The 18897-nt window shown below is 38.7% G+C and overlaps 1 protein-coding gene across 1 annotated transcript in view; it reads left to right on the forward strand.

Moving 5' to 3' along the window:
- ACBD6 (acyl-CoA binding domain containing 6) overlaps nucleotides 1-17521 on the forward strand; it is a 125258-nt gene extending 107737 nt beyond the window's left edge. Inside the window, exons 7-8 of the mRNA XM_036442121.1 lie at nucleotides 10033-10063; nucleotides 17252-17521. Coding sequence (XP_036298014.1) covers nucleotides 10033-10063; nucleotides 17252-17406 — 186 coding nt within the window. The 3' untranslated portion in view covers nucleotides 17407-17521. The remainder of the gene's footprint in view (nucleotides 1-10032; nucleotides 10064-17251) is intronic.
- The last annotated feature ends 1376 nt before the right edge of the window (nucleotides 17522-18897 follow it).

The raw sequence follows: 18897 nt of genomic DNA on the forward strand, positions 1-18897 counted from the left end.
AAGGCTCCCCTAGGCTAAACATGAGAGATTTGGTCCACTGATTCTGAAAGAAATGGAGTCATAAGAAATGCACCAGGAAATTCAAGAATTGGATTGTTATGATTATGATCCAGAAGATGATGACATGATTGTCACTGAATAAATGAGTAAATTCTTGATACTGTAGGATTCACGGTTTGTCTGGTTTGTGTTGACAACTACCGTACTACCATACCGTATACAGGTAATAAATTTCCTTTATTTTCATTTAACAATAAATGTGTACTGTAGTCTTCATGGAAAAATAAGACATCCCCTGAAAATAAGACCTAGCGCATCTTTGGGAGCAAAATTAATATAAGACACTCTTATTTTCGGGGAAACAGAGTAGTAGGTTTTTTAAATCTTTTCAGTGTACCATTGTTTTGTTTCTTTGCTTGTTTTACATAGTTAAGAGCTTATAAAGACACTAGAGGCCTGGTGCACGAGTTCATGCACTGGTGGGGTCCAGCTGGCCCACCCTGATGGGGGATATTGGGGGTAGGCCGGCTGCTGCCAGAGGTTGTGGGCGGGGCCGGCCAGGGTGAGGGCCAGAAGCCGTGGGCGGGGCCAGCCAGGGTGAGGGCCACAGGCATTCTAGTCATTCCGCATTTGGTCAATTTGCATATTATCCTTTTATTATATAGTATTCTGATTATTTTTCATTATACTAATAATATTGTGATTTTCTAAGTTATAAATACTTTATGACTATTGTTTTAATTTGCTGCATGCTAATATGCTCAACTGACATATTAACTTTTCCTGTATTGTATTGTTGGACTTTAAATTGTTTCTAATTTCTCGCTAATCTGAATAATATTGGAATTAACTCAAATTTTTTATAAATTTTTAAAAATATATATTTTTAAATATATTTTATTGTTTTTTTACAGAGAGAAAGGGAGAAGGATAGAGAGTTAGAAACATTGATGAGAGAGAAACACCAATCAGCTGCCTCCTACACATCTCCCAGTGAGGATGTGCCCGAAACCAAGGTACATGCCCTTGACCGGAATTGAACCTGGGACCCTTCAGTCCACAGGCTGACACTCTATCCACTGAGCCAAACCAGTCAGGGCTGTATGAAGTATTTTTAAAAATAGATGCTAGCCCAGGCCAGTGTGGCACAATGGTTGAATATCAACCTATGAACCAAGAGCTCATGGTTTGATTACCAGTCAGGGCACATGCCTGATTTGTGGGCTCCCTCCCCAATAGAGGGCGTGCAGGAAGCAGCCAATCAATAATACTCTCTCATTATTGATGTTTCCATCTCTCCCTCTCCCTTCCTCTCTGAAATCAATGCAAATATATTTTTAAATATATACATATATGTAAAAAATAGATTCTAGAAATGCAAAACCATAGACAGTAAACATTTTCTAGATATTATGCTAATTTATATCCCTATTAACAACAAATAAAAGTGTCTATTTCATAGCACTCTCTGTGGTGGACCTAGCACACTCTGAAAATTTTCATTGTGGAAGTAAAGAGTGAATGAGTATGAATGGAAAGAATCTTTTCTTGAATTTCTCCACTAGATGTCTGCTTATTTACCATGCAAAGGACATAGGATAGAATAAATTGAGATATATTGAATTTTTGCTGCACAGTATTATAGAAACAGTAATGCAGTAAACAAAACACCCTTCAGAAGAGAAAGCAGTTTGCCTCTGTTTTCTTATAGTGATAACTGACAGGGCGCTAACCAGCTTAGCAATTTTAAAAAATTTATAGATTTAGCTATAGCTTCTTGATATAAGCATACTTGGAAAAGTACAGCAATCAGCCAAGGAGAAGTAAAGATGAGTGCATGGTCCTAAAGAGTAAGAATATTCACTCGCTGAATGTGAGATATCAATTTGGAGATTATGATTAACTAGAGGCCCGGTGCACGGAATTCATGCACAGAGGGAGAGGGGGAATAGTGGTGTCCCTCAGCCCAGCCTGCATCCACTCCAATCTGGGACCCCCTAGAGGGATGTCCGACTGCCCATTTAGGTTGGCGACTCTAAACGGGCAGTCGGACATCCCTCTCACAATCCAGGACTGCTGGCTCCCAACTGCTCGCCTGCCTGCCTTCCTGATTGCCCCTAACTGCTTCTGTCTGCCAGCCTGATCACCCCCTAACCACTCCCATGCCAGCCTGATTGATGTCTTAACTGCTCCCTTGCCAGCCTGTTTGCCCCCAACTTCCCTCCTCTGCCAACCTGGTCACCCCTAACTGCTCTCCCCTTGCTTGCCTGATCACCCACAACTGCCCTCCCTTACAGGCCTGGTCCCTCCCAACTGCCCTCCCATGATGGCCATCTTGTGGCCATATGGGGGCAGCTATCTTTGACCACATGAGGGCAACTATCTTGATCTTCTGTGTTGTAGTGATGGTCAATCTGCATATTACTATTTTATTAGATAGGATAGAGGCCTGGTGCATGGGTGGGGACCAGCTGGTTTGCCCTGAAGGGTGTCCCAGATCAGGATGGGGATTACCTTGGGTTAAAGGACAGCCTGGGCAAGGGGCCTGTGGTGGTTTGCAGGCCAGCCACACCCCCTGGCGACCCAAGTGGAGGCCCTGGTATCTGGAATTTATTTACCTTCTACAATTGAAACTTTGTAGCCTGGAGTGGAACCAAGTCTTCTGCTTGCTCCATGGCTCTGCCATTTCTGTTTGGATTTGTTTATTTTCTATAATTAAAACTTTGTATCCTTGAGTGGAAGCCTGGGCCCACCAAGGTGTGTGGAAAGCTTGGCTTCTTCCGTTGCCAAAGAAACCCAAGCCTCCCTCCTGTTCTCTGTGGCCACAGCCATCTTGGTTGGGATTAATTTGCATACTCTGATTGGCTGGTGGGCATGGCTGGTGGGTATAGCGGAGGTATGGTCAATTTGCATATTACCCTTTTATTAGATAAGATAATATGATGTGAGATTATAGTTTAGGCCAGCGGTCACCAACCTTTCAGGGACCTCGTGGACCACTGGTTGTAAACTGCTGGTTAGGCTACCTATTGTCTTTATCCTGCAAAAATAAAAGTTTAACCACATTTCTCCTTACTTTGTATGTATTTGTTTTGATTCCCCTGGCTCCTTTTCAGCCGCATGAACAGTTGAGAAAGCATGTATTTTGAGGATGAAAGGCCAAGGACCTTGGGCAAGTTATAGATAATCTCTCTGAGCCTCATTTTACCTGGCTCAAAAATGATAATGTTTATGTAATAGGGTTGTTGTGAGGATTAAAGAAACAGTGTTTGTAAAACTTTCAGCATACATAGGAATTAGCCAGTGTTTGTTCCTTTTACTTCCCCTCACTCTAATAAAATCTCAACCATTCAGTTCCCTTTGGAAAGTTAAACATTCTAGACTAGTGTTGGTTTCAAATAGCTGAACAGTTACTTTCTGCTTTTTAGTTTTTAAATGTTTTCTATAAAATACTTTTTCTAAAATATATCCAGTACTTCATTGCTTCCTTCTTAAGGCATTGTACTTATACCATGGGTATTTATAGATGGTGTGAAGCATGGGGCCAGAGCCTCTCTTTCTCTCTTGAGATTGCAAAAATCTCCTGGTTGGCATGCAGCCCAGCCCTCTTTATGGCTGGCTGTTCTCTGTGGTCTAAAATGTCTGCAACTTGCCACTGCTGTCACAGCTTTTAATTTCTGCTGGCTGCTACTATTGCTGCCTCTATTCTTTCTTCTAATTGCCATTAGGCTTTGCTGGCCCTCTTGCCATTTCTGCTCTACTCCTTGCTTTCCTTCACTGTTCCCTTTCCATGTCTTCTGCCTCCCATAGCATCTCATATTTCATTGGCAAAGACTGGCCTTGCTTTGCTTTCTCAAACCAGCAAGAAAAATCCTTCTCTGCAGTGAGCCAACTAATCACAACATGTTTAATATGACCCTTATCAGCATTTCCCCCCAGAATCTGGGCCCTATTCCAGGTACTTGAGAATGCCAAAAATCAAGTCCCTGGGTTAGTGAGGTATAACTCTTCAAGTAGTTTATTTTTGGGGTCTTATTTAACTTTTATTTTTATTTTTTTAAAATATATTTTATTGATTTTTTACCGAGAGGAAGGGAGAGAGATAGCTAGAAACATCGATGAGAGAGAAACATCAACCAGCTGCCTCTTGCACACCCCCTACTGGAGATGTGCCCGCAACCAATGTACATGCCCTTGACCGGAATCAAACCCGGGACCTTTCAGTCCGTAGACCGACACTCTACCACTGAGCCAAACCGGTTTCGGCTTAACTTTTATTTTTATGCAAAGTTTTGTGCTAGATGCAAGGGATAAAGGAAATAGGGGTCTATAAAGTTAAACTGTGCCATGATCCTTACCTTCAGGAAGAAGAACAGCAGGAAAACACAGACATATTCACATGATACAAGGTAAAGGATGAAGATGGCTGAGAGAAAGCTTAAGTAAGGATTAAGAAGGCTCATGGTTCTCTAACCAGTTGATGTTTCTCACATTGGTGCTTCTCTTTCTCCTTTCCTCTCTCCCTAAAAAGCAGTGAAAACATATCCTTAGGTGAGGATAAAAATGTTTTTTGTTAAGTTATAAAGATCGGCTGCTTTTAAACCGATCTCAGAGAAGTGGGTGGTGGTTCCATTTGTAAGTTAAATGAAATTTGTATTAAAGGAGGGAGTACCAAGCCAGATAGAGAGGAGCTGCTATGGCTCTCTGTCGTTTTAAATGTAATGGGAGAAAAAATAAACTTTTGAAAAAAATAAATGTAATGGGGGGAAATCACATAGGCGGGTCATGGGTGCGTTTTTTCCCTCTTCTTATTTGAGAGTCTGAGTTTAAATTTTCTATTTTGTCATTTGTGTTTCTTACAAACTTTTATTTACTTGGACAGAAAGGATATAGAGGTATAGTGTAGGGATTGCACATTTACTTATTTTGTACTTTGAATTATTTTTATTGAACTCGATTACAGTTGTTCCCCCATTTCTCCTCCCTTTGCCTTCTCCCTACCTGTCCCCCAGCACTCCTAGTCCTTCACCACATTATCGTCTATGTCCATAGGATATGCATATATGCATATATATTCTTTGGTTGATCTCTTCCAATCCTTCTAACTCCCTCTCCTCTTAGATCTGTCTGTACTTTGAATTTTAAACACAGTTGAATTTGTCTACATTTTTACTTTATTATGTGATTTTGTTTATTTTTAATTCAACTGAGTATTTTTATTTTACCCTAGTGTATAATCCCTTGCAAAGATTTCAAATGTATGACTGATTTTAATTTATTGGAATTGTTTTTGCTGCTGTTTATAACAACTCCATACTTATTAAATTTGAACATTTCTTTTAAGCTAAAACAGAAAGGAAAAGCATAAATAACCATGACAAACAACCCTCTTCTGGTGTGGTCATTTGAAATGAAACAACCGAAAAAAATTAATCAACTTAAATTTAGAAAAATTAGCTGATATAAGTTGTAAACCAGATGAGTAAAAGCTTTCACTTACTCATTCTTGACATTCAATTCCATTTATTCTTTGTAATATATTTTAAAACAGAATGTTTATAAAGACTAAGGTTTGGGTTCCTATATCCTATTTTGAGGTTACTGAGAAAAAATGTTTGGAGTCATATTCCTTCTTTAATACAAATTCCATTTAATATACAAAGAGGAATAACAGGTAAAGATTTTGTAGATACAAGATGTGTTTTATTAAAGCTTCATAATCGTAATAGTAAGAGTATTATAATGTAGTTGCTTTAAAATAATTATTATTAATGATTAAAAACTAAACAGGACTTACAATCATCGAATTCTTTGAACAAACATTTCATGAGTAGTTATTATGAGCTAGGCATACAAAAAATGAATGAAAGAAGAATTTTAAATTCAGGTCTCTAAAGACTGCAATTTGATTAGAGAGTAATTTAAAATAATCATCCTTTCTCTGTTTCTCTCAAATACCTATTTAGACATATCAAGGTAGTTAGATATATAAACAGATCAGAATTGAGGAAAATTCTTGATGTCTTTTTAAAGTACTCCCTTTCTCTAGTACTTTTGGAAGACAGAAAAGATAATAAAATTAGAACACAACTTGGTTGTCCTTCTATCTTTCTATTCTCAGCTTGCAAATCAATTCTGTGATTGGAGTCATGGTTCTTATGTTCATATCCCTGCTCTAATTGATTTCTAGGTGGACATGCTCTAAGTTGAAAGATCAGAAATCTCAGTATTTCACATTAAATACTATAACACTTCAGCTCCCAGCATCTGATCTCAAAAGCCACAAATTAGGCATGGTGATCTGAAGAACATAGCAAACAACAAGTGAATGGTGCAAGGTGGGGTAACCCTGTCATGCTTGTAACTGTAAAGAGCCATTTATAAGTAACCATGATTTTAATTGGTTTGATAATTTTTATTGGAAATAGCTAATAATTGTACTCGCTGAGAAATGTTTACAAACATATAGATGGTATTACAATTCAGAGAAAGTACAAGTGAGTAGTAATTTTTTCTTATTACATGCATGCTCCAAGGGTAGTGTTCCAATTATTTGAAAAACCTGCAGGTTTTTCACTCTCCAAAGATGCCAGTTAAATGAGGTGGTACTATACTTCTTTTGTTGTTGTTGTTCAAGTAAGGAGTATGCCTCTAACCTTCAACTGAAGGCTTACTGTTGTATCCAGAAAAATTCTTTAAAAAGTAATCACAAAATATATTTGCAGACTTCCAAATTGTCAATTTAGTTTAATTTATTAGATTCACAGATCTCATAGAGAAAGAAGCAGTACATTCTAAGCTTAGAAATAATAGTTAAAATTATCCCAAATCATATTACTAACTCATCATTTTTATCACTACTTTCAATACCTCATAACCAATTTTCCTTAGTGTTTCCTTGTATACTCACTTGAAATACTATTTTTAAAATAAAATAATTTATCAAATTTTGGAGTAAGAACAAAACCTCTCTTTAGGCACATGAGAAAATGTATCCCCTCTGTGCAGCTCTGCTGTTACTCTTAATGTTGCCTTCCTACTGTACCTTTAGAACTTAACATGGGCAGAGATGGTAGGTCAAGTCGAACTAAATCAATATTAGTATCACTATGGTCACACATAAAAAAAAAAAAAAAAAGAAATTCAGTAACATTCAGCAAAAATTTTTGCTCATAGAGAACATCTAGGAAGCACGTTATTCCCATGACTACCATAGATAGATAGATAGATAGATAGATAGATAGATAGATAGATAGATTTGGAAATATGGCTTTTGATTCAGATTGATAGTTAACAGTAGGGAAGAAATCAGGACTTAGCTATAGTGTTTTTGATGCACAGAAAACTGTTATTAGTGGCTTAATGTTAAAAGAATAAAATAGTGTTTCCTCTATATCTGTTCTGAGCAAAATATTAATATTTTAATCAGTACTTCATATGATAGAATAAGAAAACAAACTTCTTGTATTTGATAGTGTGCCCAATCTAGAGGTAATATGCAAATTGACCATCACTCTAACACACAAGATGGTCGCCCCATGTGGGCACAAGATGGTGGACCCAGGTAGTCAGCAGGGGAGTGCAGTTAGGGGTGACCATGCTGGCAGAGGAGGGCAGTTGGGGGCGACCAGGCCTGCAGGGGAGGGCAGTTGAGGGCAACCAGACCTGCAGGAGAGGAGTTAGGGTTGAGCAGGCCGGCAGGGAAGGGCAGTTAGGGGCAATCGGGCGGCAGGGAAGCAGTTAGGCATCAATCAGGCTGGCAGGGGAGTGGTTAGGGGGTGATCAGGCTGGCAGACAGAAGTGGTTAGGGGCAATCAGATAGGCAGGCAGGCAGGCAAATGGTTGGGAGCCAGCAGTCCTGGATTGTGAGAGAGATGTCCCAGATTGGAGAGGGTGCGGGCTAGCTGAGGGACACCCCCACCCCACCCATTTTCATGCACGAATTTCATGCACCAGACCTCTAGTTATGAATAAAATGTGGACATGATAAAAATAATAGAAGTACAAAAGAGTCAGTGCAGAGTCTTGTGGGGAGAGAATCAAGAGTGACCAACTCATTCTATGCACATAGGAAAGAAAAAAAGACTAGAAATCAACATGAATATAGTAGTGATTTTGCACCTAGTTAACTATAAACTACATATCCTATTCATTATTGTTTAGGCCCACATTGGATTATTACAGCTAGTTTATACTCCACACTATAGGAAATATGTGGGACTTTAAAAAAAAACAAAAAAAAAAACACAAGTAAATGAAAAAAAGTTAGTCAAGAGATTAAGTAATAAATCAATAGGGAAAGATAAACATATTCATTGTTTCAGTTCATGAAAGCACACAGTGTATGCAAGACACTGTGATAGGCCCTGGATGAAAGCCATAATACTTGCCTCTAGGAAGCTTACAGCCTCAATAGAAGAGAAAGACTAATTAATACACAGTGTATGCTACCCTGTTTCCCCGAAAATAAGACAGTGTCTTATATTAATTTTTGCTCCCAAAGATGCGCTAGATCTTATTTTCAGGGGATGTCTTATTTTTCCATGCGCTAGGTCTTTTTTTCCGAGGATGTCTTATTTTCGGGGAAACACGGTATGCACAGTGCTAGAAAGCAGGGCCACCTAATTCTGCCTGAGGACTCAGGAGGGTTCCTGAAGAAGATGAACTGAATCATAAAGGTAATATACATGGGGGTTTTTTTAAACCCAAAGCTTAAAAAAAAATAGTGAGTTTAAACCCACAATGGGCTGCCCTGCAAGAATTGGCCAGTCTCAACACTGATGTGGGAGAGATCTCAACACCAACCACCATCAGGAAAAAAGTAGACTTAAAAATAATCTGCCCACCAACATGTGGACAAGGAGAGTTTGTCTTGGTCTGTGCTCTAAGCCTAGTTAGTAGTGGAAAGAGAGAGAGATTTGCCCTTTTAAAATTTGTTCTACTTAAGGGTTCAGAAATCTACAAAAAAGCTAAGAAATCAACATAAGGATCTCAGTTTGATAATATCTCAGAAGTGCTTGGCAGATACAAAAGCAAAATCATTGTGGAGGGAAGGACTTTCAATCCAGAATTTTTCAGATAAAGCCCCATTTAAAATGAATTTACAGTCCTAAATTATAAAGCACACAGGAAGCTATCAAAAAGAACCCCAGGCAGCCCAACAAGCACCACGTGTATTGTCACCCAGCCACCTCCTCTTTCTGAACTCAAATAACTAGAGGAACTATTGGATACTACAAAATAAGTCCACCTAAAGTGTTCCAATATATCAAAGACAAATTTTAAAACAGGAGAAAAGAGCAAGACACTATCTTTAAAGGCTGCAGGACAGATACGGGAGTCCCAATTGATTAATAATTGGCAGTCACAAAATTGGAGAAGAAGGAATTGGGAGGAAGAATGACCAAGGTTTGGGTCATAAATTGTCTTGCATACTGTATTAGTGAGGACACTTGTTTGCAGCGACAAAACTATCACATTTGTCTTGGGAGTATTTTGTTGTTGGTTCATCTAACCAAGAAAGGCAATTGTATAATCAGAATGACAAGAACCAGACTCTAAATCCCTCTCTCTCACTACTACGTATTTCTTTCTTTGTCAGTACTTCCTTCTTTTCTCCTACTGCAGACTTTTCTCCAAAAGTGGAGAACATTGCCTCTTGCAGTTCTTGGCTCACACTTTTACTTTTCTATTTTTTAAATGGTTGTGAAATATACATTTTTTAGTGTGCAGGTTAGTGACGTTAAGAACATTCACATTGTCATGCATCCATCACCACTATTCATCACCAGAACTTTTTCACCATCCCAACCTGAAATGTTGTACCCGTTACCCAATAATTTCACATTCCTCTCTCCCCACAGCCCCTGGTAACCACAGAAGTTACTATGAGGCTCAAAGAACTAACTTCTTCATTTTATGTATCTGATAAACCTGTAGAACTTTGTAATATCAGATATTTGCTATAGCTTATGTACTTACATACTTTTGCAATAACAGACTTCTAAATGTATTTTTTTGTTTCTTTTATAGGACAATGAAGGTCAAACAGCTCTACATTATGGTAAGATGTTTCATAACTATTAATAATCATTTGAAATTTTTCTCTATATGTTTTTCTCAACTTTATCCAGCACTATTTAGTGCTTAGAAAAATGCCTGGCCACTAGCAAAGATACAGTAACTTTTTGTTTAAAAAAATAAATTAATCTCTAAAGTTGAAGATATATTAAAATTCTTTTTTTTCTTTTAATCTTTATTTTTGAAAGCATTACATAGGTCCTCCTTTTTCCTCCATTAACCTCTTCCAGCCCTCTCCTATCTTTTCCCTTCCCCAGGCCCTCACCACCCCATTGTCTGTGTCCACATATATTAAAATTCGTATGGGCACATTCATAGTGAATTGAGCATTTCTGAACTATCAACAGGAATGAAGGCTTCTCCAATCTTCCTTTGAAAATTTATTATTCTTTGACTGTCAGTGACAACTAAGATGCTAATCACAGTTACTGTAGGAGCTAGAATCCTGCAAACAGTAATTTCTTGATGTAATTGAAGAACAATAGATTTTATTTTTTAACTTATTTCCCCTACTAACTTATTAGCATAGTTAAGTAATCTTCATGTAAGTCACCTATAAAATAGAGGATAATGGCTTTAAAGAGCTACTGGGAAATTCAATGAGGTAAAAGATATTGAAGTATTCTGTAAAGTGTAAAGTACTACCCTGTTTCCCCGAAAATAAGACAGTGTCTTACATTAATTTTTTTCTCCCAAAGTTGCGCTAGGTCTTATTTTCAGGGGATGTCTTATCTTTCCATGCGCTAGGTCTTATTTTCGGGGAAACACGGTAGTAAAAGTATTCCTTTTTTTTTTTTTTCCTTCTATTTGGATGTGAATAAGGTTGAATAAGAGGCAACCATCAATATTTAAATCAGATAAAGGATCAACCACCTTCAGACCTTTTGGGAGGGAATATATTGGGCTATTTTACTAGTTTTGGCAATCCCGGATCACCATTCAGTAGTAAGTATCCCGGGTGCCCCTGAGCACTTTTGTCCACTGCTTAGTATTTGCTTGGATGTCAAGCACCTCACTTGGTTGTCTAGGAGTCTAAATTATTGGGCTAGCTGTTAATGGTAACTTGGCCTGATAAAAAGGATTGAAATGTCACCAAATGCATGCCCCGACTCATTTTTGACTGTAGCTAGAATCACCTGGGTACCCAAAACCAGCTGGAAGTCTGCTTCTAGATACAGACCCTAGAAATACCACTGGACATGTATATAAGACATGATTAAGAACATTTATTGCAGCATTATTTATAACAACAAAAATTTTGTTTTATTAATCTTTATATTCCTCTCTGTACTGTACTTAAAATATTTATTAATTAAAATTATATATAATATACACACTCACATTTCCGACATTGGCAAATGAAAATCTCAAGTCCAGAGAAGGTAACACGAGCTGTAAGTAGCAGAGACCAGACACTTGTCTAGGTCTCCCGGTTAAACTTCCAGTGCTCTTTTCATAATTCCATAAATAATTACAGTCCTAATATCCTTTTAAAACAGACATTATTTTGTGGAAGATTATCTCTTCTAGAAATAAAATAAATGGAAATCCTTTACCATTGGTCCCCTCAGTCAGTGAATCAAGGCTATTTTTCAAAACCGTATTTGTGAGTAAACATATATATCAATATCTGTGTCTGTCTTTGCACTTTTATAGTCTTATTTCTGGACACAGAGTTTAAACATTAATAAAAATTATCCCTGATTCAGGAATCCTGACCAAAATTGATCTTGTAAAACCTCTATTTCTATCTCATTATATTATTTATTGTAGAAGGAAAAAAATAAATATCATATATGTTATAATCAAGATAACTAAGAATAAAAATAATACCATTAGTTAGAGGTTTTTGGCATTACAAATAAATAAAATTAAAATATTCTGACAACCAGGAATGTTTCATGAAATTAATATTTTAAGTTAATAATCACTTATAGGAGTGATTCATTTTTAACTTAGATTTCTTTTTTAACCAGGTCACTAGACTTGCCAGTTTTTAAGCTCATCCAAACAAAGTCTTGCATACAACAATAGTAATTACCATTTATTAAATACCTTCCAAATGCCAGGGAATCTGCTGGGCATAGTTTATCTTTTTAGTCACTTAATGTTATTTAACCTTTTTTTATTTAATAAGCACTCAATAGCTATTTGTTGATTTGGTTTGATTTTATGACCCTTAACCTATTCTTGAGACTTCCATAAAACTAAAAGTATAGTTAAATCCAGGGAGTGCAAAGACAATGTTGGGGATGTCTTATAGGCTTAGCTACTATTTTTTATGAATTACAGTTTGGCTTGACAGCTGTCCTTGTGTTGACAGCTCTTCTGATTATAGCAGTTGTCAAACTCCATCCTTAAGCAGGTTGTAAATCCTGGCTTCTTCTGATTAAAACTGGGTCAGAGCCAATGGCAGGTTAACTAGAGGCCATTATTCTACTACTATATGGCCATACTGGTTCTTTCCAAACGGGCTTTGCATAGCAGCTCATGAAAACCCTTATTTACCTCAATTTTACTTTGGTGTTTTTGTATCTTCAGATATTGGTCCTCCTGTTATTTTGTAATTAAACATGATCCTTGCGGAAGAGTATATTAGTATAAGTGTGGTCTTCCTTGTAAATGGCCTGTTAGCCTTCCCCTCCTCTCCCTCCACTGGGAATACTAACATCATTGCATCTGTGTCTCCCAGGGGAAATCAAGGCTTTTCCTTGCACGTGCAGTCACGTGATTTCAGAGTGGGCAGGCTTTGTATCCTCATGAGCCCCTGGTCTTCCACGTAAAGCACCATCTGTTCTGCTCCTTCCACACTGTTACAGGGCAGTGGGAGGAGGCATTCGAGTGAAAATAAATAAAAGAAAAAAAAGAAAGAAATTCATCATCAAAACCCTGAGGATTAATGGAGTCAGAAGGCTCACTGCTCTGAATGAAATTCATCTTCACCTGTGCCAGTGTCAGGGCTGCCTCTATGGCACTTGACAAATAGAGGTTCCCAGGGTACCATAAATTCAGCAACTGTTCTTCTCCCTGTGGACTTGCTCAAGCTTTTCTGAGATGGGCTTATGACTGGTTTTCTATTTTCCAGCACATTGTGGGCACCAATATATCCCCTCATTAATTGGGTAAAATGTTAGCCCCCTTTTTTTCTCCCTCTCCCATCTTCTTTGCTTTTGTCCATTTTGAAGGAGTGGGCAGCTCACACGTCTCTAAAAGATGACTGCCTCGTGAATTGTGCTTCACTGAAGATGCCAAAGGCAAAGAAATCAATTAACTAATGAATTTTGAGCAAACACTAGGTTCCCAGCACAGTGCTAGAGGGAGGAGAGAAAATAAAAAAGCATGAAATCAAGTAACTCACCATCTAATTGTGGGTTCAACACCTATTAAAAACAAACTATTTGTTGGGCACTTATCTGCACCAGGAGGCTCTGCTAACCGTAAACATAGTTCATGCCTATCAACAGTGAATCTCCCAGAGGCGGTGCCGCAGTGCCCACCTTATACTGGGTATGATTCACCTGTGTGGTTTCCCTGTCCTGTAAACCAGTCTTTCTCTTCACTTCCTTTTTGTCTCTCTACTACAGCTTCCTGATTCCTTATGCTCTCATGTCAGTCTGCCTTTGCATAAACCCCTGGTACTTGTTAATCAAACTCCTTTCCTTATGGATAGCATATCCCTTACTCACAAGTACTGTTTTGTAATCCTTAAATTCCAAACTTAAATCTCATTTCATAGTTAGACTGGAGCTAAAATTGTATTCACATTTGTTAGGTTAAGGGGATTGTTAACTGGTTATCTATAGTCCTCTAGCTGTGGAATTTAAAATTTTAAGCTCAACTTTTTCCTGGGTTAGTACTCACAGATTATACCATCGCTCCCTTCCTCTTACAGCATCTCTTAAATCAGTGTCCTTTTGTCTGAGATGGCCAGCTTAGTGTTTTCAGCCAGAGTGTACATGTACTTAGACTGGACCTTCATACTTAGTATCTCAAGTGTTGGGTTAGATTTGAGCCAATAGTGGTCTGACAGATCATGCTAGTTATTATCCTGTGTTACAGATTTATACACTGGGAAATTTATTCCTCTGATACAGCTTTAAAAGTTCCAATTTTAAAACCTAACCAAGTGTTTCTCACAATAAATTGAGACTGATAGCTGCAACAAAAAAGGTTAAATGATTATTTCTCAAAATACAAATGTCATGTAGTGCCGAAACCGGTTTGGCTCAGTGGTGGAGCATTGGTTTGTGGACTGAAAGGTCCCGGGTTCTATTCCGGTCAAGGGCATGTACCTTGGTTGCGGGCACATCCCCGGAAGGGGGTGTGGAAGAGGCAGCTGGTCGATGTTTCTCTCTCATCGACATTTCTAGCTCTCTATCTCTCTCCCTTCCTCTCTGTAAAAAAATCAATAAAATATATTTTAAAACAAAAAATGTCATGTAGTTAGTTCTATGCAGGAGAAATACCCTCCTCTCACAGCTACTTAATATTAAGCAATGTGTCTTTAACTTTGTTATATTTTGTAAGAAACTGTCTTCCATTGGAATCTTAATTTGGTGTACAGTGATTCATGGTATAATCATTATTTTGGGAGATATTTTTAAATTCTCGATGGGATGTTATGATTCTAAACACTTTCTGTTGAATCCTGGGCCTTGGTAAATATATCGAGTCTTCACCTTCTTCCCCATCTGTGCCATACCCCAAAATATGATCTCAGCCCACCAATACCTGCCCCAAGTACAGAAGTAGGCAATTCTTGCCCTTCTCTGTTTTGCTCCTCTTTATTCAGTTATCAAATATGTAGTTTTAGTGGCCATCTAAGAAAACCCACTGAAGGCAGAGATAGGGTTCCCAATTGGTCTGATTTTAGTTCAGAAAAAATTCTGCCTTCTACCTCTGTTCACTTAGAACCATCTCTGACCTTGTGCTGTTATGGATTAGAATGCGGGCCTAAGTTTGTCTCAAGTTCACAATTCATCCCAACCTGGTTCGCACTGTTGACTCTGTTCCTACTTTACCTCATATAGCCAGGAAGCCCTGAACTCCACCAGGGAGTGAGAGCAGTTAAGGGAGCCAGAGAAACTACTTTACTTGAGTACCAACAAAGAACAAAAGAAGAAATGTCACACTAAATCATTTAAAACCAAACTCCCAGAAAGTTCTGCTTCCATATAAGATCCAGCAAAGAAAACTGGCTTCCATGTAAGATCCAGCAAAGAATGGCAAGCCCCTACAAGACACACAGACTATTTCACTTTGGTGGAGCGACTGAAGAAGAGGCAACCACCATAAAACCAATTAAGAAGAAAACCTTCGAGTGAGCTAAAATGACATTTTAGAATAATTCAGACCAAAGAAGAGTCCTCACCCCAGTGCTCTTTATTAACTGATGCTCTTAAGAGAAATTGAGAACAGACAGAGCTCTCCTCTGTGGCATGCAGTCCTGAAATTCTGCCACTTCCCTGGACCCTTAGTTCATATGAAACAGAATCCTTAGACCACTGTGGTAAATCAGAAAACACTTCTGCCCTCCTCCTCTCCCTGGGCCCAGGCAGATACCAGCTGCTTCTGGAGGAGGAATAAAAGCAAAATCTGCTGCCAAGGGGGAACAGGGAGCCCCTAGGCTCTGAACCCTACACCAGCAACAAGGAGAGCAATCTCACCACTGGGGCAGGGCAGGAGACTCTCCCACTCAGGACATGTTCTCCCTCATACAAGGCAGAGCTGGGTTGACATTTCTGGGAGGAGTACAAGAACACTGAGGAATCAGCACCCTGAGGGTCTGCCCGAGACTGAAACCAGGCCCAGAGGACAAAGAACTCCATCCCACTCCCACCATGAGCTTTATACTGAATAATAAGCAATGGCAGTCTTAGAACCAGAGTAGAAGAGAGAGACTCCCTTTGTGATAGACATGCAGAGACTACTGAAAGCTGAAGGTAGAGCAAGAATACTGGAAAAACCCTCTGGCACCCTGCACTGCACACGCAGTAGAAGGGAGCAGCAGCAGCCCACACCTGGAGGAATTGAAATGGGTGATATACTAAAGCTACCTATTGGACCCACAAACCTCAAATCCAGTTCAACTGCTGACTAGATTTAGCCTACGCCCATTCTAACGGCATGACAGGAGAAGAGGAACCATTTCTTGGGATAAATAGTATTATTTACTGCAGACTGCACTATCCTACACACAGTATTCTGTGTTCAATCAAAAATTATGAGACACAAAAAGGCAAGGGAAAAAAACAACCCTTTGTCAAGCAATAAATCAGTAATTGATAGAGCAAGTAGATAATAATTCAGTGAGGATATGAAAGATTTGAACAGTACTGTCAATCAATTTGACTTAATTAATATCTATAGACCTTTCCATCTAATAAATAGAATAAACATTATTTCAAGTACACATGGAATACTTTGCCAAGATTGACCATATTCTAGGCAATTCAACAAATTTCAACAAATGTGAAAGAAATTGTGCAAAGTTTGCTCTATGACCACCTCAGAATTAAATTAGAAATTAATAACGGACACACATCTGGAAAATCCCCAATTCCAAAACATTTAAATACACTTCTAAATAATTCATAGGTCAAAGAAAAAATATCCAGGGAAATTAGAAAATATTTTGAACTAAATGAAAAAATCCTATCAAAATGTGTGGAATGCAGCTAAAAGCAATATTTATTTTGTATTTTGCCCTGGCCAGTGTGGCTCAGTTGGTTTAGCATCCTCCTGTACACCAAGAGGTTGCTGGTTGATTCCAGGTCAGGGCACATGTCTGAGTTTGCAAGCTCAGTCCCCAGTAGGGGGCATGCAAAAGACAGCTGATCGGTATCTCTCTCTCATCTATCTTTATCTCCTTTCTCCTTTCCTCTCTCTTAAAAATTCAAGAGATTTTTTAAATCATAATAAAGTAAAAAAAAAAAAAATGCATTTGTTTGTTTGCTTTTGGGCAACCAAAAAAGTAAATTTGATTTTCCTAACATTCACAAGTCCTCTGTACCGTCACAGTTCTGCTTCTGAGGCCTGATCCCCCTACAGCCACTGTAAGGGTGATCGTTGTTCTGAATTCCTCACAGCTCAGCACGTGACCCTCCTGCTGAAGTCTGGTCTCTCTGTCTCCAAGTAACCTTGTGTTCATGTCTGTCACTTTCCCTGTCAGCTGCTGCCTGTGAGTTTCTGGACATCGTGGAGCTGCTGCTCCAGTCTGGCGCGGACCCTACTCTGCGAGACCAGGATGGCTGCCTGCCGGAAGAGGTGACAGGTTGCAAAGCTGTGTCTCTGGTGTTGCAGCAGCATACAGCTGGCAAGGCTTAGGCAAAGACTGGGCCTTCATAGTATAGGGCTTCAGTGATGCAAGAAAATCATACTTCTTTTACCACCCATCTTTGGTGTACATTGGCTAATAAAATCAGTTCTGAGGAACGGGGAATTTGAAGTCTCAGCAATTCATTCTGCTTGCATACATTCCGGCGAGTACAGTTTTGGCAATGAACATGTGTACTGTGCATAATGCAATCCAGTTCTGCTGAGCATGCTCTGAAATTTATCACTGTTCTTGAGGGTGGGGAGAGGAGGAGTCACATCTTAGGTCACAATATTAAACATGGCTGCTCTTTTAGGAAACATACAGAAGCAAAACACGACTGACGGTGAGAGAAACGTTCATGAAATCCCAGTGTGGTGGAGATCACACAACCTTGTGGCATTTTATATGGTGGTTCTGAATAGGGAGCTAAAATGTCTAGCCTCTTGGCAGACTGAATTGGGAAGATAAGAAAGAAAAGGGGTGTTAAGGAAAAGAAAAGGCAAAAGGGCAGCATTTTGTCACACTGGGATATAGAAGTCACAGGAAGTACCAGAATAAGATTTAGTGACCTCACTCTAAGATTGAGACACAGGTTCTGGAGAATTCACTGGTTAGGTCAGGATATCTTAAACTCCCCTTTACATAATAGGGAGCAATTTCCCTATGGCCCTTTTAATTGACTATACTGTCCCTGTCACATGGAAGCAGCCTCTGCATACGGGCTCAGGCCTGAACTGTTAGGCCTGTGTGCGAATGTGAAATAGCCATATTGCCCCAGTACTCAATGTGATTAAAGTTATTTCAAGATACCAGGAGAGCGTCTGCTTTTTGTTAAAACACAGACAATGTGCCATGGTTTTTATGTAAAAAATAGATAAGTATGACACTGTTGAAACTGGCTTCCTACATTTCCCCTTTTAAGCCTAAAGAACTCCATCTGGGGAATTCCTTGACTTTTCTTATTATGTAAGGAAAGTAGACAGTTATAATATGAAGAGAAATGAAGTAAGAAGAAACAGGTTGAGATGCAAAGGTGACCATTTAAAAACAATGTTTCTAATGTGTTATTTACTGTAGATAACAAGCAATAATCGTGCTTAGTGGAGCCTTCAACAATGGACAGGATTTCCAGTAGCTTAGGCTAACCTGTCCTGAAACAAGCCCCTTCGGAAATGGGACATATTAATGCTGCTCACTTTGTGAGTTCCAAACTAACTTATTTTCTGAGATGTAAGCCACGCCATTCCCGAGGCTATTCAGTTTTCAATTATCTGTGGAAGAAATATGCATGTTAGTACATGCTGAAATGGTACTATCATTCTAGTAAAGCTTTCTCTTCATTATCTGCTTTTCCCACAATCCAGCTACATTGTAACCTACTGTTTAAACACTCTCATGGTCCACATTAATTGAATGTTTTAAGAGACATTATGCATTAGTTACAGCAAACACAACCAAGGTGTATGCAGCTTTTATTTTCTTTTTCTTTTTTTTTTCAT

This window comes from Pipistrellus kuhlii, unplaced genomic scaffold (genome assembly GCF_014108245.1).
Source record: "Pipistrellus kuhlii isolate mPipKuh1 unplaced genomic scaffold, mPipKuh1.p scaffold_m20_p_18, whole genome shotgun sequence".
Taxonomy (NCBI): Eukaryota; Metazoa; Chordata; class Mammalia; order Chiroptera; family Vespertilionidae; genus Pipistrellus; species Pipistrellus kuhlii.